General features: G+C 52.6%; 5 protein-coding genes across 5 annotated transcripts; 1 reads left to right on the forward strand and 4 right to left on the reverse strand.

Moving 5' to 3' along the window:
* The first annotated feature begins 6791 nt into the window (after positions 1 to 6791).
* BZA05DRAFT_389563 (uncharacterized protein) lies at positions 6792 to 9336 on the forward strand. Its single transcript, XM_051482793.1, has 2 exons — positions 6792 to 7492; positions 7643 to 9336. The coding sequence occupies exons 1-2, from the start codon at positions 7219 to 7221 to the stop codon at positions 8986 to 8988; spliced, it is 1620 nt and encodes a 539-aa protein (XP_051341982.1). The 5' UTR covers positions 6792 to 7218; the 3' UTR covers positions 8989 to 9336.
* A 1227-nt stretch (positions 9337 to 10563) lies between these two features.
* BZA05DRAFT_217111 (NMDA receptor-regulated protein 1-domain-containing protein) lies at positions 10564 to 13590 on the reverse strand. Its single transcript, XM_051479668.1, has 4 exons — positions 13477 to 13590; positions 13247 to 13422; positions 10962 to 13182; positions 10564 to 10908 (listed from the first exon to the last, which is right to left on the reverse strand). The coding sequence occupies exons 2-4, from the start codon at positions 13343 to 13345 to the stop codon at positions 10706 to 10708; spliced, it is 2523 nt and encodes an 840-aa protein (XP_051341983.1). The 5' UTR covers positions 13346 to 13422; positions 13477 to 13590; the 3' UTR covers positions 10564 to 10705.
* Positions 13591 to 13872: 282 nt separating this feature from the next.
* BZA05DRAFT_349188 (uncharacterized protein) lies at positions 13873 to 15544 on the reverse strand. The gene is made up of 2 exons (XM_051481247.1): positions 15385 to 15544; positions 13873 to 15317 (listed from the first exon to the last, which is right to left on the reverse strand). The coding sequence occupies exons 1-2, from the start codon at positions 15420 to 15422 to the stop codon at positions 14189 to 14191; spliced, it is 1167 nt and encodes a 388-aa protein (XP_051341984.1). The 5' UTR covers positions 15423 to 15544; the 3' UTR covers positions 13873 to 14188.
* A 2431-nt stretch (positions 15545 to 17975) lies between these two features.
* Positions 17976 to 18727, reverse strand: BZA05DRAFT_321332 (Alpha/Beta hydrolase protein; the record flags this gene model as incomplete). Its single annotated transcript, XM_051480447.1, has 2 exons — positions 17976 to 18606; positions 18660 to 18727. Coding segments are annotated over 2 exons (699 nt in total), but the record flags the coding sequence as incomplete, so codon positions are not given.
* A 488-nt stretch (positions 18728 to 19215) lies between these two features.
* On the reverse strand, positions 19216 to 20739 carry BZA05DRAFT_217191 (glutamine-rich cytoplasmic protein). Its single transcript, XM_051479669.1, has 3 exons — positions 20546 to 20739; positions 19575 to 20479; positions 19216 to 19513 (listed from the first exon to the last, which is right to left on the reverse strand). The coding sequence occupies exons 1-3, from the start codon at positions 20546 to 20548 to the stop codon at positions 19408 to 19410; spliced, it is 1014 nt and encodes a 337-aa protein (XP_051341986.1). The 5' UTR covers positions 20549 to 20739; the 3' UTR covers positions 19216 to 19407.
* Between the last annotated feature and the right edge of the window lie 214 nt (positions 20740 to 20953).

The raw sequence follows: 20953 nt of genomic DNA on the forward strand, positions 1-20953 counted from the left end.
TCCACGGTTTGTGCGCTGGACAAATCCCGGGATATGAAGCTAACCCATCCATACCCCGGCCTCAAAGACGCCCACCATATTCGATTGTGAGCCCCATCAGCATCTGGATCAGTTTACTACCTCTCGAATCTTACTTCCCTTCGTTCTATAAAACTTCCTCTGGGCCATAACTAAAATCCATTACGCACCGGGTCATAAGACTCCGGTATATCATAAAAAGGCCCCTCCGAAGGAGAAGGAGGTGGAAAACCTGGCTCACCTGCAGTTCTGCGCATGGACTCGTGAGGAGGCAGCCATGCACCGCGGCTATGGGAAACAGCGACCGGTTAGCGTAGTGATGTACGCCGTGAGGTGCACTCGGAAACATGTGTGGGAAACAGATGATCGTCTCCGACGCCTCATTCAACCAGGAGTGAGTAACCCAATTCATCCCTTTCGCCAAGGCATGCTGATCTAATGGCGGATGCTCATCCCTTCCCTCGTCAAAAATATTTCACGGCAACGGGGGAGCGAGTGGGGGACACAGGGGGGTAGTCATAATTGGGGTACTAGCAAGGATCCGCCCACCAGCCGGCTGAAGAAGGCTAGCTTGTGGTGCGGGCATAGGTGGTGCGGCGGCGGCGAGGGAGCTCTTAGTCGGCCGCACAGTCGCCTCACCATACCACTTGACATCAGCCCGACATCATAACCTACACACTAGTTACCTCCACCCACTTATTCCCCCACCGCTGGTGCCGTAGCTCGAGGCCGTGATAACAACCAAAGGAATGCCTAGCCTTATTTGTACTCTGCTTACATCTTGGCCTTCTCACGAATCCTCTTCCAAGCCGTTTTCCAAGCCTCTCTCACATGACCACACAACACGAAGGTGCGAACATCGGCACGCTTGAGTCCTCGGCCAAGACAACTGGGTGCGACGGACACCAACTTCAAACTTCCAAGTATCTAACCTGGCCGCCAAAATAGTCAAAACTAAACTCACCGGCGCCCGCACCCTAATGCGTGTGAAGCGGTCCCTCCCGCACGGCAGCTTCTGGGATGCGGCAGGTGAATGCACGACGGTAACCGTGGAGAAAAGCACGCCTCTTTCCGCAGCGGAATCACCAGGCGTGTCGATCAGCTTTAGGGTATAAAGCTAACCATGGCCTGGCTCAAACATGCCCTCCATAACTATCCAATTGCTAGTCTTCAGTAACTTGCCATCTTTCCAACAGTGCCGATTTTCTTCTCTGTTCTTGGCATAACCTTGGTATGTACTTCTGTCCACTCATCACCGGAAACAAATGGTCGGCTCCACCAGTAGCAGCGTGGACAGCTCCGAACGGAGTATGCTAGCCGAAAGATCTTCTGCCCCACGGCGTTCCCACGGCCCGGATTATGCTGTTCGGATACAACTCCAACGTCGCATTCGCCAAGTCCATGTGTGGCATAAACAATCACGGACGAAGTAGATCTCCTGTAGTGGCTGAATCTTCGCCGGCCAACCGAGGCGAGCTACAGCCTACAGGGCCGAATTTGACGACTCAACACACGATCTATGACTGTCACAGGACCATAGCAATAGACGATCACGCATATTTGTAGCCCATAGCTTGGGAGGCATCGTCACCAAACAGGTTGGGACATAATTCTACCTACCTAATGTACTCTACATACCATCATCCAAGCCGAAACTAACCGTGTCAAAGGGTTTGTTGATAGTGAAACACGGCACTAGAGAATTCGGCGATATAGACCGGTCAACGCATGGCCTCATCTTCTTCGGCACCCCGCATTACTACGGTAATCACTTCAAGCACGCCAACCGCGCCATCAGGATGGTGGAAGCCCTGATGTGGGGGCATGGTAAGCGTGGAGGAGGAGGAGGAGGAGGAGGAGGAGGAGTATTCGACCTGCCGAATGGCATCCCACAATTGCCGTACCTTATATGCCGCAATCTTATCGCAACGACCTGCTGGCGCGGCTGACTCACGGCTCACCGCTTTCGGCGAAGGAGCACGGTGATTTCGACATTCTGTGGCGGAAATGGCGCGTCATCAAGTTGTCATCAAGTTGTACGAGGGGCAATGGACGCCGCCCAGAGGCTTGGGCGAAACGGTTGGCAGGTTACTTCCAAAAACGATTATGGTCGACAAGGAGGAGGCGGCAGTAATCGGCGGCTCCTGCATCGAGCGCTGAGGAGAAGGTTGTCGTGCTGAATACAGATCATACCAGCGTGAATAAGTTTGCTGCGGCTTTGGATCCGATGTACAATGCATACGTGCGCCCGCTGGATGAGATCAGGGATATGCTCATGTATTGCCTTGAAGTCCTCAAGGGTTGAGGAGGGGAGGGAGGGGAAGGAGGGGAAGATAGATGCTCGCGTTATGTAGCATTAGCTACGGCGTTTTTTGTGGAACGGTTTCGCACGTATGTATGTACTTTCTCCAGCCCAAGTCGGACGAGCGATTTTCCATGAACTCCACTGTTTCGGATTTAAACGCCAGTGTATAGAGTGGGAACCGTCCTTGTCAGTGTCACCAATACTCGTACATATGTCGGCAAGGAAATTTCTGAGAACACTCCGCCAAAAGCTTGGATTGGTGGGCTGGAAGGGGAATACCTACTTGAACTTGGATGTATAAGGCGAAGGCACTTCCTGGGAGGATCAGCCAGTTAGATTGACAAGTGACGCATTGGACTCTTGATATGATGTACCCCACACTTAGATAGATTCACAGAAAATCACGCAAATGAAGAGAGCCGTTACAGTACCAGTTCATATGATATCCTAGATAAGTACCGCAGTCAACCATCGATCCAACCAGCTGCCGCTATGGGGAAGCATCCTGAGCAGAAAATGACAGGATAGCCTGCGTATGTAGCCAACCATCCCAGTGTTTGACATAGTCTGGTCCGGACTGCAGTCTGGAGTCTGAACTGGACGGACTGCGTAAATGCAGTCCGTCCAGTCCATAGATTTGGTGGATTGGGTGCGGACTGCAGTCCGATGATGTGCACTTGGTTGCACTTATGTATGACCGAAGAAAAAAAACACCTTTGGGTGCTGAAACTTCCATCCTTGAGTAGTTCGTGTGGTTACATTCATATACTTTACTTAAACAATGATCAGACTGAGTCTTACACTATGCACTGCCGTTCGTCAGCTTTGAATGTTTGCATCTTCACCTCTGCCGTCTTCAGGAAGCCCATCGGGATGTAGGAGTCGAAAGTAAGATTTTCTTCATCTCTTGGTGCCCATTGGACTACAGTCCGTCCTACCCTCCAAGTTTCTTGGACTAGTCCGTCCGAACAACGCTCCCGGACGGACTGCCGACATACAGTCCAGTCCGATCTGAGGCTCAGGAGGACGGATGGACTATGTCGAACACTGTCGAACCACGCCGACAGCCGTGCGATCTCGGAAGCAGTGCGAGCAGACTCAAGCCCTCGTTGTATGCAGCGCACGTAGAGCTGTGTAGGTGCATATCCGGAGTCATATCGGCCCGCCTGCGTGCGTGCAACACAGTAAGCTTGAGGGAACCGGTCCTGCCACAGCTGCCATCTCATACCTAGGAATGCCCTGGGATGACATGGAAAATAATTCCTTCTGGAAACTCCTACAGTCATCACCCCCTTCCCCGCGAGAAACATTAGTGCCTACGGGACGATGACACCCAGGGCACGACGCTGGAGTACATACTTTCCGTTCACTACAAGAATGAATAATACCGTATGTCTCCACAACACACATCGTGAAAATGTTTTCTCGTTGTAGCAATGGTCTATCGGCGTCCCTCTAGAGCACCTACTGGCTGCATAGAGTAGATACCATCAATAACTATCAGATCCACCTCGTCAATCAGTATTAATAAACCCCAGCTCATATGATCCCGTAGGGGAAAGGCTAGCTAGCTCCCAGGCCCTGAACAGTGAAATTGCCACTAACCGTATGCACTACTGGTAAAATAGATCCGAGTCCCGGCGCCGGGCGGAAGAGAACTCTACTACCTATATCTACTACCTATCCAATTACATATCATCGTCAAAAGGGATGACAAAAAAGCTCAGGTAGGACCGTAGGAGCTCGAGGAAGCATGAAACCGGAATAACTGGAAGAAATGCTCTCCCCCGGCCGAATCAATCGAGTGCACACTGCACGACTTCGATAGTGCATTGGGTAGTAGGTAAACAAAGCTCACGTATGTATGGGGATGGATATTCACTGGGGGGGCATGGCGATATTGGATATTGTGGGGCTTGTGGGGGTGTCCTCTAACTCGCTCATCAATAGAGTAGGTGAGTAGGTATTTTGCTATGTATACCACCTACTCATGCTCGCTGTCAATGCTTATGCAGGACGATGGATTACCGTATTAGGTATTAGTTACAACCTGCAGGCCAAATGGGGTCTGTTCCATATGTACGATCGGGAGAGGGGAGGAATCAAGGGATTAGTTATCTAGCTGCTTTAATACTATACTCGAAGCGAGGAATTGGATTCGTCACGATAGGTAGGCCTCCGTTGTAGAAGGAAGTTTCCGTAGTGGGGGGAATTATCGACTCTCCGTAGTGGAGGAAGTTCTTCACGGTAAACCGGAGCTGTGAATGGGAGCGGATAAAAGCTTTTGCGAATTGGCCAGCCTACTGTCTACATACATACGAGCTGCGTATGTATGTAGCGGAATAACTATGTACCTACCCCACAGGCAAGCAATCAAGCAAGGAGTCCTCCTACATACATACCTAGGCTATTGTCACTGGCGCAGCGCTGGAGCTACTACTCTACTATGTAGATATTTGGCCAGGGCTCACTGTGGGATATGAAGGGATTGCGAGGCGGGGTTTCAGGGTGATGCCATGTCCGTCCTGTCCTGTCCTCGAGGACAAGCTTGCAACGGAAGTGAGCGGATTCGGAAAGTTATCGAGGTACATGGATCGTGGAGTATACTGCCGCGACCCACGCCGTATGTATCACCCATTATGTGTACCTCCGACTGAGGAAACAAAATCCCCACCGTCAACACGGTGGTATGTATGCATGTAAATATTACTGATGGACTACCTACCTACCTACGCAACACCCTTGGATAGATTCCACCATCTCGGAGTATCCAGCGGGACAGAGTGATCTACACCCAGTTAGAGTAGTGAGACTTCTTCTCACGGCCGCCGGCTTCCTGGAGCCTGCAAGTTGATGTCGATCAATATCCACTCTGCATCCGGATCTCGATTTTGGTTTTGATTTTTTTCCTTGCCTCATGCGCGTCTCTACAGCCAAGTTTGAAGTTACGTGAAGCGAATCCGTCGGCCAGGGCAAGGCAGGGTTCGTTGGGGGATAGTATCTAAGGGGATGGATCGTGGTCGATTCATGCGTGCGGTCTGGATTTTGTCGTTTATGCGCGGCCTACCTGGGTCTGGAAAGTATCAGCACCTTGAAGGAAACATCGTGTATCTATCGTCACGGCCTGCTTGTATGCATACGGTGAACGATCGATACTCCTCGCCTCTCCAAGATGGCGCTGGGGGAATATTAAGGGGCACTTTGGATTCAGCGCCAAAGCTGTCGTAAGCACAGAGGTACTCTGCCTTATTGTTCTACTACTCCAGTTAGTATGACCCGGCTCCAGAAGGAACAAACTCGAATACCGATATGTATTGTACTTACTGCTTCAGCCTTCCGTCCTGACTCCAGCGTCCGTGTGGTACCTAGGTACATAAATACCAGGCCTGTACAGTAAAAGCCATCCACTTGCTTCCGCGTCGATACTACCCGTATGCACATCTGCCTACAATTTCCAGTGAGTAGCCTGTACCCACTCTATCTGCATCAGCATGCTGGTCGGTCTGCAGGATATCAAGCACGTACCTGAATAGCGCAAGGAAGCTGGAGAAGCAATTGGTTTTCTAGAGTGTCTCTGAGTACTCTACTCTAGAAAATACATAGCAGTTGAAGAGATGCTTTTTTCCCAGGACCGGGCTCCGCGACCATTCGGGGAACTAGCCGAGCCCACCCAATCGAACTGCCTGTTTCAACTCCTTGGACCGGCCGTTAACTACGGTAGGTAGGGGGGGACCGTTCGACGTTGGGTCCGGTTAGGCCCCGTTATTTTTGGGCGAAATCGGAAACCGTGTTACTGCAGAGTTTCGAATCTGCTGGGGATCTGCTTCTCTTCACGGTTTTTGGTCGCGTTTGATCGTCCCCACGGGAAAAAAAGACTGAGGTCACTATGGATTGTACATACTGACTATCCACGATCCACTACGGCCGCACCCACCTGCGTGCTCGAACTGTCGAATATCTCATCTATGTAGGCTCTGGGTGTTTGCGGGCATGACGTTGAAGCTATAGTAGAGCCTGGAGCCTGGAAGCCTGGAGCCTGGGGAAGGGAAACACATGTACCTGCGTGTGTGGTTCAGGGACTGGAGGGGCTTGAGCTTTGCCTACCAGGGTTGGCTTTGTCCCGTGCCACCAAAAACGTTGCTTCTTCCGTCACCTTCACCCCCATCTCTCTATAATGTAGCCCACCCTCCTCGGCAGCAATCTACGATCCACTCGAGGGGAGACGTTTGCATGCATCGCTATAACCCCAAGCATAACGCTGCCGCCCTCGAACACCTGTGCTCTGCTCTGCGTTCTGATCTTCGGCCCCCTCCCCCCTCCGCCGTCCGACAACACCTATCGCATTCAGTCAGGCCGCCATGTTCAGCTTCTCGAAGAAATTCAGTCGGAGCAAGAGGGGCGGTTCAGGGGTCGATAAGGACCGTGAAGTCGGCCGCGGAGGAGAACGACTGGGTGTAGGAGTATACACGGGAGGAGGAGCAGGAGCAGGAGCAGGAGTAGGAGCAGGAGGAGGAGGTGCAGGCTCGACGGTATCGCTGCCAACACTGTACGGCCGTCGCAGCCACTCCGCGCATTCGAACAAGACATACGGGGAGCCGGTATCTCCCACGACGACGCTGCCTACGCACCGATTTCCGCCGCTCAATTCGCGCTTCGATCCCGAGGCCCCACATGCGCACAACACCACGCCGGTGCGACGAAACAAACCGCTCGAGCGACCGAAAACTTTCTACCGACTGTTTGGTTTTGGTACCGACCCGAATAGTGGCAGTGACGCCGACGCGGCTTCTGGACCGATTAGCTGGGCCGACGACCCAAATGCGCCATCGCCTGTTGCACTTCCGCATAAGGCACTCGCGTTGCTGGGCATCAGGGAGACGTCTGCTGGCTTCCGTATGCCCGCGTCGCCAAAACCATGCGACCATCTGAACGACTTCGAGGACAACGAACTCCAAAGTAGCAATCGACGACTGCCTTGCTTCAGCGAGCTGACCTACACGCCGATCGAAGTGCCCCCTGCTCCGGAGCGCCTCTATTTCCGTCCGCAATCTCTATGCTCCTCGTTTTCCGCGACATCGACAGGAACGATAGCGACGACGGTGACGTCGATGACGGCTACCTCGCCTTCGCTTGGGGACCCGGAGGAGTATGGGACGTTCAGCTCGGGTTCTACGGTAAAGGCGCAGGAGATTAGCATGTTGAATCTGGATGACTCGGACTCAGAAGAAGAAGAAGAAGAAGAAAAAGAAGAAGAAGAACAAGAACAAGGGGATCTGTTAGAGTCGACGGATATGTTTGTAGGCAAAAGAACAACTACACCTGCTCCCGAGCTTCCAGTAGAGATTGCCATGCGGATTTGCGATTTCTTCGTTACCGAGACGCATCAAGAAGATCTGGGCCAAGACGAACGGCATGAGCGCTGTCCCAACTGTGACATCCACACGCTGTGGGCCCTTGCCCTGGTATCACGTTCGTGGAACAGAGCCGCGACTCAAACACTCTATCGAACGGTGTCATTGGACTTTGGATACTATTCCGAGCCTACGCGCGACGAGGATGGCAAGGGGGTAGCTCCGGAATTCGTACCGTATACCACTTGCCGTGGCCATGCCGGTGCAGCACTACACACAAAGATCGACATCCAAGCGAAACTACAGCTCCTCTACCGAACGATCTGGGATTCGCAGGGCGATATCGGCGAGCGCATCAGAGGAATCAAGCTCCCGCGCAGGTTGTTCTCAATTACCAAATACCCACTCTCGGCGATCCTGCAGAAATGCCCGAATCTAGAATTTGTCGACCACGCGATAGCCTCGGGAAGTCCGGAGGACCTCGTATCGACACTGTCGAACTTAGTCCAGATGAGACGCTGGACCTGGAAGCGCGAAACGGGGGTGAAATACGAGCAGTGCAAGGTACGACAAAAGCGAATGACCGCGATGGTCGACATGCAAAAGAACATGCCGGGGCCGCCCCTTGCGATCGCCATCACCGTCTTCCCCCTCTGGACGAAACTCCGGCATCTGGAGCTCAACAACCTACGACGTGAGGACATCCCGGACGAGTTCGACTTCTGCGCGCTCAGCAGCCTCGAATCAGTCACCTTATGCAACCTCTGCATCATGGACCGAAACCCGGAAGCAGGGTTTCTCGAGCGCCTGCCGGCATTGCGACGGCTGAAGATCGAAATGTGCCTCTTCATCAGCGAGGAGCGGATATTCGCATACCTGCAGCAGAAGGGCCACAAGATGACGCACCTCGAGCTGCGCAATTCGGCGATGCCCATGCACACCCTCTACCGACTGCTCGCGAGCACGCCGTCGATCGTGCGCTTCTCGATATCGAATGCACCCCCGGTGCCGCCGTTCTCGGGCCCCGACCTACCCACCGGCTTCACGCCTACCCTGCCACGGCTACCCGCATTGAAACGGATCACGGTCGATATGAAGCCGCTGCGCGAGAGCTTCGGGTTCCTACTGAGTCTCATCGAAGACCGGGAGAAGACTCCAATGCTGGAGACGATGCGCATGGGCTTCGAGGCGGCCGGCAAACGCATCGACCTCGGCCGCGGCAGCCGCGCGATGGACGTCGAGGAGATGCGGATGGAGGTTAGGTTACGGACCGAGTGTCTGTTTAGTAATGTCCAGCTGCGACTGCTGGAGTAGGAGTGATTAATTCCAGGTATTAATTTTTTTTGTAGTGCTGTACATATTGAGGGTAGTGTTTTTACTTTTCGTTGGCGTTTTCTTTGGATACCTACAATTCTTTTTCATGTTTGTTTGTTGTTTTTGCCGGCGGGCGTTTTGTTTCTGGTTTTTCAAGCTTCTCTGCATGGTCTACTTGCTTGCTTCCTTGCTTGCTTCAGTATTCTTTTCTTTTCTTTTCTTTTCTTTGAGAAGCACTCACCTATGCTCATTTAATTTTTTATCTACCATATCGACAGATGAGGATGATGTTCCCTCAAGTTTCTTACCGTACTGGCGGCCGGTGTAATCAAAACTTCAAAAGCGTTGACTGTGGCTGGCTATATTTCTTCTTCTCATACACCGTGACAACCACCATCAACCCCCATACCCCATAGCGAATGCCGAGGCCACGGTCCCTAACCCGACTGGTAGACTCAAGTGTCCGGGATCCGTTCGTACCACTCACCTACCTGGACGATATAGGTCGTTCTCGAATCCGATCGAACCAAGAAACCAAGACGGCTGGTTGAGTCTTGGTGATACCGCCGCCGTCTCGGATCCTGCACGATTCTGGATTTTGGAGACGAGGACACGGCTTCGGTCTCGGGTGTGGCTGTGGCTGGCCGTCTTCTATGAATCCATGGTAACAAGTCTGCATGCTACCGGTGGTATCGTCCCGTGCCGTCTCACTCACTCGCTTACTGGATCATACCGGTTGGCGGCACATGTATAGAGAGCACCGAGGAAAGTTGGAACACCGCTAACAAAGGTACCGTACCTACAGGCTGAGGCTACCGCTATTCGAACTCGCGAAAGTATGTACGCGAGCGATGGCTCCAAGAGTCCACAGAGGTGCGCGATGCTGGGATTCGACCCCCACTACAGCGGCCCCGCCACGGCCTACGGGTTCAAGGTGCTCCCATGACCTGCATTGAGTAACAGAACTCGATCCGTGCCATGTGTAGACGGATGGTTGGTATATGCGCTCCTCTGGTGGGCCCAATGTTCCTCACGCTGTACCTAGCTATGCTGACGATGCCGATGGTGCTGATTTTCTGCAGCTCGCTCACCCACTCTCACTCGTACCTATGCGTGGAAACCCCGCTGCAATGTGCATCACAACGGGATTCAAACATCTTTGGGCTGCACATGTGTCTCATCACTCCGAGTTTCATCCATGACGACTCCGAGCGAGCCGTTATTTCGTCCAGTGATCCCCTTCACGAATCCCGATGAAACGAATCATCAGTTCCGTAGATACAGTAACTCTACCCCGTCCCCGTCCGAACCAGACAACAAACTTTTGTTCAAATAACCAGCCCTTATGCTCGAGCTTATTTAATGAAACAAGAAAACGAAAAAGGAAAAGGAAAAAAAGAAAATTGAAAAAGGAAAGAGAAAAAGGAAAATGAAAAAGGAAAACGGAAAAGAAAGAAAAAAAAGGAAAAAAGAAAAAAGGAAAAGGAAAAGGAAAAGGAAAGGAAAAGGAAGAGGAAAAGGAAAAGGAAAAGGAAAAGGAAAGTCTTGCAGAATTTAGCAAGTCTAGTATAGCTCCCCAACGCACGAGAAAACGGCTCGCAAGAGATGTTCCCAAACCTAAAGGTCTGGCGATTCAATTTTCATGCCCATGTCCATTCTCGCTCCCCCAGCCCAAAGATCCAATGCTCGCTTTTTTGCCCTATCCAATTCTAATCCCTTACTGAGTCTTCTTGAACACCTTGGCAACGGGGAATTTGCTAGCAGCCTTCTCCTTGTACTCCTTCTCGTCCACCCGAAGCGCATGCAAGAGCTTCAGTCCCTCCACCGCGTCGGTCAGGGTGATGTTTTCATCGTCCAGTGTCGACAGGAGGATAGACACATCCTTCTCTTCTGGTCTGAAAAGATGACGTATCCGCAGGGCTATGATCCCGTTAGCTCAAGTTAATATGGATGGATATAGTAGGGTTGGTTACCAGAACGAACATGCGCAAAACTGTTCTTGTTGCTCTCCAAGAAGTCCTCGTTGCACTTGGACAGATCTGTGTCCTTGGATAGAACCTTCTCAACCCCCTCAAGCAGCGCATCTCTCGACTCGGGAGCCTTGAACTCTTCGTCCTCGGACAGGAGGTTGACAGCGTGACGCATTCTGATCTTGCACTCATGTACTCTAGGATCTTCTGGTGCCAACTCGATCGCCTTATTCAGGCATTGGAGCGCCAGCGTCCATTTACGCCTGCGCAGCTGAACCTCGAATCCGGCCAACTGGGTTTCTAAATGCTCCGGAGCATTCTCCAACAGAGGCTTGAGCCATTTGGCGGCTTCCTCCAGTGGCTTGTCCGTGCGGGCCAACTGGATTCCGTGGGGATCCGCATCCACTTTCTTAACCTCGGGATCCGCCACCTGTGCGTTTTTATTCTTTTCCTCCTTCTTTGCCACCGCATGAGCAGCAGCCCTCTCCTGTGCCTTCTGTGCCTCCTTCTTCGCCTTCTTCATCGCGCGTTTGCGGTCCGCATCCGGCATGGACTCGTACTTCGCTGCTTCGCCGTCTGCCATAGCGCCTTGGGCAAGGACTGGAATGTCGATGAGCTTAAGGTAAGCTTGGATGGCGCCCAACGCCGCGCGTGAAAACATCGGGTGAGAGCGGAGAGTGTCTTCCCACTTCAACATGTCGATGTAAGCCCTGATCTGGCCCTTCCTGAGGGAGAAGGGGTGGAAGTCGATTTGGTCCTCTGTCCAAACTTCGAAGATCGTCCAGAGGGACTGGTATCGCTTCAATGCGAGACCGAGCTGGTTCTGTCGGAGGTAGGATTCCGCGTCTTCGGCGATGTACCAGACGCACTGCATTTCCAAGAGGTCGCCAAGCGGCCCGCCAACGGCTTCGCTCCTAGTGAACAGGCTCATCGTCTTCAGTGCCTCGTCGTTTTGGTCGTTGCGGAGCTGGTACTTCGCAGTCTTGGTATTGATGTATCGGTCGCTCTTATCCAGGTTACGCGCCTCGTCCATCTTTTGTGCGGCTTTTTGAAGGTCCCCGGCGTGCTTGTATACCCTAGCGACGGTCATATGCAGCTCCACGGTTTCCGGCGCAAGTTCAAGTGCTTCGTTGAGGTACTCGAGTGCCTTGTCCATGTTCCGTGTGCGGTAGTGATCGTAGTGCTGAGTAAGGAAATACAGCGTCCACAGTCTGAAGAGCGAAGGTTTCGATGAACCGTTAGATTCACCAGATGCTACCTCCGTTTTCTGCGATTCATAATACGAGTTGACGAGATCGAATATTGTTTCCCGCTTGGCAGTATCGGCGTAGAGGGCCCTGATGTTGGCGAATGTCGACGGGACTCCCTTCTTCAACTTAGCCTGCAGGTAGGTGTCTGCCGCTTGCCGGAACTCGTCACCGTCGAGGAAATCCAGGGGAATTCGTCTCGGTGCGTCGCTTCTCTCGAATTTGCTGGCATATTCGTCGTAAAGCGCCTTGGCTTCCTTCCGGTTATCGGCCTCAATTCCCATAGCCTTCTCCAGCCCTGTGTAGTATGCTCGTTGCTCGGGGTTCCTGTCGAGCAGTGCCCTGTAGGCTTTCTGAGCATCCTCATTCCGGCCCAGCTTCAGCAGGTACTCCGCCCTGCTCTCCAGCAACGCAACCTTGTCCAGACAGTTCTTGGCGATAGTCTCCAGATGCTCCAGCGCCCTTTCAGTGTCTCCAGACTCCGCAATGATCCTGTTCCTGTACAAGCATGCCTCCCAGTGCTCGGTGTCCCACTTCGGCACCTTCCCCTCGACTGTCGACTCGTATTTAACCAGGACCTTCTCCGCTTCGTCGTACTGGCCGCCCAGGTGGTAAGCGATCGCGACGGCCGTCCAGTTCTGTCTCAGCTGCGGACGAGTCTGCAGAATCGTCTTGCGCGTCTCCACCAAACCATCGTAGTTCCTCATCTGGATCTGCAGCAGGGCAAGATCCCGCAGGATCTGCTGCGAGTCTGGCTCGAACCGCAACGCCATCTTGTAAGCTTTGATCGACTCCTCATAGTTCTTCTCTGACTTGTAGAGAAGACCGTAAACATGCCAGCAGACGTGAGACTTCATGTCGTACTTCAGCGCTTCCTTGGCGATCGCAAAGGCTTCCTCCGTTTTACCCAACGAGTTGGTTATCAATCCCTTCATTGCTAGGGTCTCGCCGTGCTTCGGGTTCTTTCGTAGGATTTGCTGCGAGTGACAGTTAGTGCGCCTGACTTCTTCTCGACAAGCGGAGTTGGAGTTGGTAGCTGACATCGCACGCCTTCAGGCCCTTTTTGTATTGCTTCTGTTCATAGCACTTGACCACAGTGCGGAATAGGGCGGCATCTTTCGATGCTAAAAGGGTCGGCATGGCGACGGTGGAGGAGGTGGAGGAGGATGAGCGTGCCGGTTCAAATTATTGTACGTGGAGGAAGCTTTTGGTGATCCCTGTGGATTCATTAAATAACCTGCGCTGAGTAAAGAGGGGGGAATTTCCCTTACCGTGATAATGAGGATCTCACGGTTCACAGGTTGAGACACTGGATGAAAGTTGCTGACTCGGCGGCACAGGTCTCGGTGGAGGGGATGAATTGAAGAACGTGGATGAAATTGTGGGGTGGTGCTCAATGAGTGGGGCTGAGACCCACCTAAAAACCGGGTAAGTGGCTGATCCTAGGCCACCATTTGACTCCGTCGGCGGTCAAGCTTGAGCTCATGGCTGTCAAGTTCCAAGGCATTACTGTCAAAGCTCAATAACATAAAAAGTTCCTTTTTCAGGTGTATCTAGCATATCAATTGAACTATAATAGCGATATTCAGGCGACCTTAACTCGGTTACCGTACGATACTATGTCACGTGACCGGACGGACAGCTCACCAGAAATCACCCTACGTCTCCCCACATTCAGAAACCCGATATAAACAGCCACTCTCGTCAGAGCTTGCACTTCTTTACAGACTACAGTTTAGACACCTGTCGGCTCACTTTAACATGCACTTTCGTCAAGGACGCCATGTTCCTCATTGGCACCCAAGTAACATAGGTACACAACCATCAAGCAAAGAGATAATATTCATATTAGTAAGGAAAGACTGCGGATCCTTCAAGTTCAAATTCATATGCTAAACACCCTCCAAAGAATGACAAATTCGTGGTCAAAAATACAAATCCCGATAAAAGCAAATACTCAAACTCCGACTCCCTCATCACTACCTAGTATCGATTGGTGCTTAGTCCCGACCGATACTCATCGCATTCCTCGAGGAAACGGTGGATTCCTTGCAACCCACCGTAGTCTCCGGAGCTGCTTGACGAGATTAGTCCAGGACTCGCTAGCATGACCGGCCTATCGGCAGGATCGAAGTAGTAATCCTCTTCGCCCAGCGACTCGGACCCAGTGATTCGCGATTTGATTTCGTCTTCGAAGCCGTCTTCCGAGTAAGTTGATGATAAGGGCGGCGAGTCACTCATCATCTCTTGCCAGGTGACTGATCCCGGAGCTAGCATGCCAAACATGAAGCGCTCCTCCTCATGAACGACGCCACGCTTAACACCTACTTCATCACAAAGCTTCTCGACAAAATCTTTTTCACATCCACGGAAGTGAACTCTCAGGATGTTACCGGAAGGTCCGGCAAGCGAGACTGGGAGATCTCCCAAGGTGCTCAAACTCCGGATGTCGGCGTTGACGGCAACAAGAGTTCCCATCATAGCACCGAAGTCGGCAGTAAGGTCTTTGAGGAAATCCTCATTGTCGAGAGACCGGTGGACGGCGCTAAGTGGGCTGATGCAAGTCATGGTCGGCGACAAGTCGAAGTCGACGTATGCGCCCGGTGCGTTTGATTGGGCTAAAGAAGCAGCAAGCTGGGCTCGCACACTAATGGGTCCCATCTTGCTGTTTTGGCGAAGGTAGTTGTCCTTGCCAGAGTTCACGAAGGCTCGCATGGCGCATGAGACTTGGCCGAAGACCTGGGCTGGAGCCGCGGGGCCATGTGAGAAGAAGCGAGCACCGCCACCGAGAGAGTAGCCCATCGTCGATCGCGGGATGGCACCACCAGTGAGCGTCGGTCGAAGAGTGGAAGCGAATGGAGTAGTCAACCTCCCAGCGACTGAGATTCGAACAGCCGGCTGACGAGTGGCACGCGGTGCGACCTCGCCAGCGAGGCGAAGGATGTTCTTTACCGAAGTCGAGTACCAGCGACCACCAATCCTCTGACGGATAGCTGGGTGGAGGTGGGCATTACGCGGGACCGTTGCATAGATTGGTTCGAGGACTTTGGCAGCTGTTTGAGGTGCTGCGAGACGAGACTTTAGCACCGTGATGCCGCGTTGCACTACGGCACTGCATGATGGTCAGCGGAAGCTCCCTAGAGCTAATAAACGCCACTTAGAGGAGCATAGCTACATACCGTAGCATGCGGAGGGGTACGTGTACCCCGGGCCCCATGATTTTTGGTCGAGTTTGGAGAAAGGTGGTTGTTTAGGTGAGTAGAGAGGTTTGGGACGAGATAGTTGTGGAGAAGGAGAGGGGTTCGGGGGATAGATATGGCCGAGCTTGCTTGTAACAGGATGTGGCAACTGCGCGCTGAGCAAGAAACACAGCCTGCCAAGGGTCTCCGGAATGCGGCTTAGGTGGCTTAGGTGGCTTAGGTGGCTGCTGAGAATTTAGCCGACGGCGCCAAGACACGCCAATGAGATCGAAACATCAAAGTTCGATTTTTTAAAGAGAACTTTTCCTCCGTCTTCACTGCCATCCTCTCCACCATCCGCAGCAACAACAACGAATCACCGCAACCGCACACATTCTCTGCCGTTGTCACTACCATTCCAGCTACCATTGGTCTAATGAATAGCTAAACCTACAGCAATTGTTTGACTGAGTATGTCTTCTCCAACCATTTGTCTCGCCAGCCATGCTTCATTAAGTGATGATACACAAAACATTGAACAATCCAACTCCTATTTTTCTGTGAGGACGATGCCTCAGGGCTTTCTCTGATCTTGATCATTTACGGTTTTGCTGCAGTACCAGTTGGGAACATTCGCTAATGTTACAACAGGAGGACAGAAGAGACATGAAAATGTTAACGTTTGTGAGGCCGGCAGTTTCACACCATTGAGCCATGTGGCTTCAGATGGCCCACTTTTCCGGCATTTGAACTACATGGTTTGATCTTGACAGGTTGGTAACCCCGCATCAATCGCCCCGCAATTGTGCCCGAATATCACCCCCTCCCGTTGGGTTGATGATACCTTGACATGCTTTGCTCTTTCGGAATATATTTTGTCGAACCTTGTCTATTTTATAAGTTTCAGCCTTGTCTGACCAACGTCTTTGCTACTCGCATTATTACTTGACGCTTCCTCAATCGTTACTTCGATGATGGCTAACCCGAGTCTACTCTCTAGGTACATACATTATCCTCATCTCCTCAATTACTGCAACTATCAATCACATGACGAATTTTGAACGAACGGGCGGACATATCACTTCCTCTCACCGCTTGCGGTAGCAGCGCCCAATGTACAACCGGGTTGCCGGGAGGGGGCATTTGATGATTTCGATCGTCACCTGATCCGATTGATACTGTTGCTATTTTGCATCACTGGCAAATCGACTATTGGCACGTACGAGGTGCTAACTTTCCGCTCGCCATAGAACACTGGAACACACACTACTTGCCGTGTGCGAGCATCACATGTGGTACGTGTTCATACTCCCACCCCCTTTTTTCCATACTCAAGCCCTTTATGATGATACTTTACAAATATGTATTCACACTGTCTTACCTTCTTTCCCACCGCTTGCGGTAACCGCGTCTCATTCACACCGAGGCGCCGGGATGGGAGTCTTGATTATACCTCAACTACTGATCCTACCCTGCATCCTTTGTTATCATGAATCAGCACAACGTAAGAGTTCAAGTGCTGACAATTCTCCTCAAGTACCCTCAACCAATAGCCCACGTTGTATTACAGCGGGGAAGCGGCCCCCAAATGCCGCTAGAGTTGCATGGTTAGTTCTTATCCTCCCCCACCATTGCAGCCCCCAGTCAAATGATGAAAATATCTTTTTTGGGTGATCCTTCGGGAGAAGAGCCTTCCAAAATCTGATTTAATGAGCCTGAATTTGACTGCTTCCTTTACATATCCTTATCTTCCCATGTCAACTTTATTAGCACTTAGCTAACTAGATTAAAGACAGGGCAATTACTCACCAAGAGCTGTGTGGAAACACAGTTAACTACGATTAACAATTAAATTCGTTTGTCACTCGTTTACCTGCATTGTGTGATCACCACTTATGAGACATCGATTGCCTGACCAATTGGTCGCACCGCCCCATTGCAAGTGACGCATGGAGAGAGGTGAAGAACGGAGTGACTCTCCTATCAGTCTGGCATTTGTGTGTACAGCACCGAAGGAAACCTACCTACGCGTGCTGAAGGAATTTATTCTATCGTGCCAAGATGAATACACTCGTACCCTACGAACACCACCTCCTAATAATTGGAGGATGGCGTACCTAAGGTCCGATACATATTTTTGTGCTGGGGTTTGGGATCCTTTTTCTGAAGAGTTTGGCGTTTCGTTGGACACTGATATGATATTGAGGGTCTTAATCACCACGACACTTTCCATTTCATAGACAGAATATAATTGAATTGAATTGACTGAGCAAATCTTGAACTGTGCCTTTTAACTTCCATCACAATCTTAATGACTCGCTTGACAGGTGACCCCTCTCATCGGCCACTCGGCCCGCCCAGTTGCATTCGGTGAGCCGCACTAGGTACATCAACTGGTATTACTCCACCATACGAGGGAATCATTAAATACAATAAAAATGTTCAACCGAGGAATTCCCCGACGAATCACAAACATTCCTCGACATCCCCATATGTAGAGTAGTCAATCCAACCCAACCCAAATGATCCAAACTCCAGCCCGCCCAACCAAGTCATCCAGCCATAACTAAAGCACAATGAAACCACTACACCAACTCCCTCAAGTACCTCTCGACGACGCCCGCCACGCGCTCACAGCCCAGCACCTCATCATGTCGTCCCACGACCTTAACGACCCTCAACCCGCCGCCCACGCCGATCGTATCCTCACACCTTCCTTTCATCTCCTCGGTCTGCCGCCAGCTCAGTAGCTCATCGCTATCGCTCTGCGCGAGCACCACGAGGCCCGTATACCCGCCCAGCGCCAGCGGCGCCGGCCACCCCGCCTGCTCCGCGCCAAACGCCCCCTCCACGAACCCCCGGTAGTCCGGGTACTCCGCCACCAGCGCCCGGAGATCGTAGATCCCCTCAAGGCCGTAGATTGCCCGCGGGGGGTGCTGCGCACTGGCGAGCGCCTGGAACGCCAGCGTCGCACCGGCGGAGTGCCCAACTAGAGCGTACTCGCGCATGCCGTAGTGCGTGCGCAGGTGCTGAAGTGCGGCCTGTACGTCGTCTATGTGGTCCGGGTGCCGGATTGGGGAGGGGTGGGAGCTGGATAGGCGGTAGTTGAGGGATGCGGCGTTGATGGGCATGGGCAGCGAGGCGCTGAGGAGGTGGTTGATCAGCGGGTTGCCGGCTGAGCAGGTGATGCGGGGGTCGCGCCAGGCGCCGCCGTGTATGAAGCTGTGACACCGAGTCAGCGGGATCGTCTACGGAGGGGGGGAGGGGGAAAGTACATCACCCATAATGCGGACGGCGACTTGGTGAGGTGGTAGACATCGAGGGTTTGGAGCTCGTGGGAGGCGTATGATACAGTCGTCTTGATAGCTTCTATATCGACTCTGCTCGTTGCCATCGATTGAGTGCTGCGGGTTGATAAGGCTGATTGAAGTGAGTGTTCGAGCGACGGAGGTTGCCGCTTGTTATCAGGGATGGTCTTGGCAGGATCGAAGGGAGTGCAGACTGTTCCCGAAGGCTGTCAGGAGCTTCGGGGTGGTCGGGGGCTTTATATACACGTGGCCGCCTTATCAGTCGCGTAGAGAGGTAAGGTAGCTTCGAGCTGTGTGATGCAGCTTCCCTCCGGATCGATGCACTCAGCATGGCCAGCTGAGCGACATGTTGAACGTCGGTCGGGATGCGTTAATGCAGGTTCGTTCGCCCTGGCTGTTGGGTTGGGGTCAGGTGCCTTGCATGTCCAGGTTATGTGCCGTGCCGTAGGCTTGGACGTACTACGTACTCCTGTCAGACAGCAGCAGTGCGGTCACTGGCGGCCACCGCCCATGTTTGGAATCGAATGCCCGGCTCACGCCGGTGGTTTGCGATTCGGTACGTAGTGAACACCATCGTTCGTATCGAAAACAACACCCAGCGGAAGGTGATAAATGAACAAGTAGGTAGATAACAATGCACGAACAGATTTGTCAACCGGGGCCCGGAAAGCCATGAAAAAAAACATTAAAAACGAATCCTCTTCCCAAATGCCGTTTAATTATTGGGGCCAGCTCCACCGAATCCACCGGGTCCGCCGGGTCCGCCGGGGAAACCACCTGCTCCGCCAGCTCCACCAAGGCTACCAAGGATGTTCTGAGCCCTAGTCGTAAAAAGTCAGCACGGTCCCTCGTTCTTAGTCCAGGGCGGGGTAGAAGCCATACATCGCAGCAAACTGGGGGTTCTGCATAAGGCCCGCGATCTCGCTCATGTCTGGCATACCCTGACCACCGAGGAGTCCCTTGAGCATGTTCTGCATCTCAGCCGGGTTACCGAGCTTCTCCTTCGCAAGATTTGCGAGCATGGGGTTGTTGAGCATGCTCGCCATGTCGAAACCGCCTGGACCTCCCGCACCAGGCCCGCCACTGCTAGGTCCTCCCCGGCTCGTGACGGCCTCCTCGGCATCGACCCTCTTCTTGGCTGTTTCGTATCCGACCTTCATTAATGGAGTTCCGCCGTTGCCCTCCGCGTCGATGCCGGCCTTGTACGCCTCCATCGCTCCACGGTTGTCGCCCTTGGAGTATCTCGCGTGTCCCAGGCGCGACCAGGCCTTGCTGTATGAAGGATCGGTATCAACGGCGGTCTCGGCGTCCCTGATCGCAGCATCATAGTTTCCGGTATTCGAGAACGCCGCAGCACGGTTCGAAAGGTAAATGGGGTTGTTGGGGTGGATGTTGAGAGCTTGGGAGTAGAAATCGATAGCGCCAGTGTAGTCTTTCTTCGACATGGCAGCATTTCCTTGGCTCTTCAAAGCTTCGGCCTCTGCCTTCTCAGCATCGGTTGGCTGCTTGGTACCGGCACCGGCAGCGGGGGTGGTGGAGGCCGCAGGCTTCGGTGTTGTCTTGCCCTTCATCTTCTCGAATACGCTGTAGATGGCCACGAGTGACTGGCCGCCGAGGGCATCGGCAACAGCGGCTTTATCCTCGGGATCGACTTTGAACGCATCCGCGATGCATTGGGTAGCGACCTCTATGGACTCCTTCTCGTCGGGGCTCAGGGTGCCGTCGGTGGTAGAGGTGGTAAGAAAGTCGATGACCGCGAGCGCGAGTTTCTTCTTTGATTCGGTGCTCTATAATAACCCCATTTCATCAGAAACTTGCCGGCAAACAGAGAATAGGGGAGTCAGTGATATTACCATCTTTGCGTTCGTGGTTCTGTAGTAATAGTTGAAGGCGTTGATGAAATCCTTCGAATCGAGCGAGCGAACGAGGGACGGTAATGTGTGGGGCAAGGCAATAAAGAGGGGCGGAATGTTCTCGAGCTGGGGTTAGCGCCACCACCGCCACGCCACCCCTCGGAGAGCATGTGCTTCCCCCGGGAAGTGACGATCGACGAGCCGAGATAAGCAGATCTACCCGTTCCACAACTCGTGGCAGGCGCAAAGTATCCGCAAAACGAGTTTCTGTTCTCGATTCGATGTCCACCAACACTCCCCTAACTAGTGTATATGTAGCAAATGCCTGTCACGATATGTAACAAGGGAAGCATGCATAGATACGGATGACCCAAGCTCTTGTAGCGACGAGATTCAGTAAAGCACACG

Source organism: Tricharina praecox (genome assembly GCF_024521635.1).
Source record: "Tricharina praecox strain CBS 144465 chromosome Unknown BZA05scaffold_5, whole genome shotgun sequence".
NCBI lineage: Eukaryota > Fungi > Ascomycota > Pezizomycetes > Pezizales > Pyronemataceae > Tricharina > Tricharina praecox.

Coding starts and splice junctions, on each gene's coding strand:
- BZA05DRAFT_389563 (XM_051482793.1), top strand. CDS start 7,219: ATGCCCGCGTCGCCAAAACCATGCGACCATCTGAACGACTTCGAGGAC. Junction 7,493..7,642: donor TGGGACGTTCAGCTCGGGTT/CTACGGTAAAGG, acceptor GAACAACTACAC/CTGCTCCCGAGCTTCCAGTA.
- BZA05DRAFT_217111 (XM_051479668.1), bottom strand. CDS start 13,345: ATGCCGACCCTTTTAGCATCGAAAGATGCCGCCCTATTCCGCACTGTG. Junction 13,183..13,246: donor AGGGCCTGAAGGCGTGCGAT/GTCAGCTACCAA, acceptor TGTCACTCGCAG/CAAATCCTACGAAAGAACCC. Junction 10,909..10,961: donor TTTTGCGCATGTTCGTTCTG/GTAACCAACCCT, acceptor ACGGGATCATAG/CCCTGCGGATACGTCATCTT.
- BZA05DRAFT_349188 (XM_051481247.1), bottom strand. CDS start 15,422: ATGGGGCCCGGGGTACACGTACCCCTCCGCATGCTACG. Junction 15,318..15,384: donor GTACCCCTCCGCATGCTACG/GTATGTAGCTAT, acceptor ACCATCATGCAG/TGCCGTAGTGCAACGCGGCA.
- BZA05DRAFT_217191 (XM_051479669.1), bottom strand. Junction 19,514..19,574: donor AACCCCCAGTTTGCTGCGAT/GTATGGCTTCTA, acceptor TTTTACGACTAG/GGCTCAGAACATCCTTGGTA.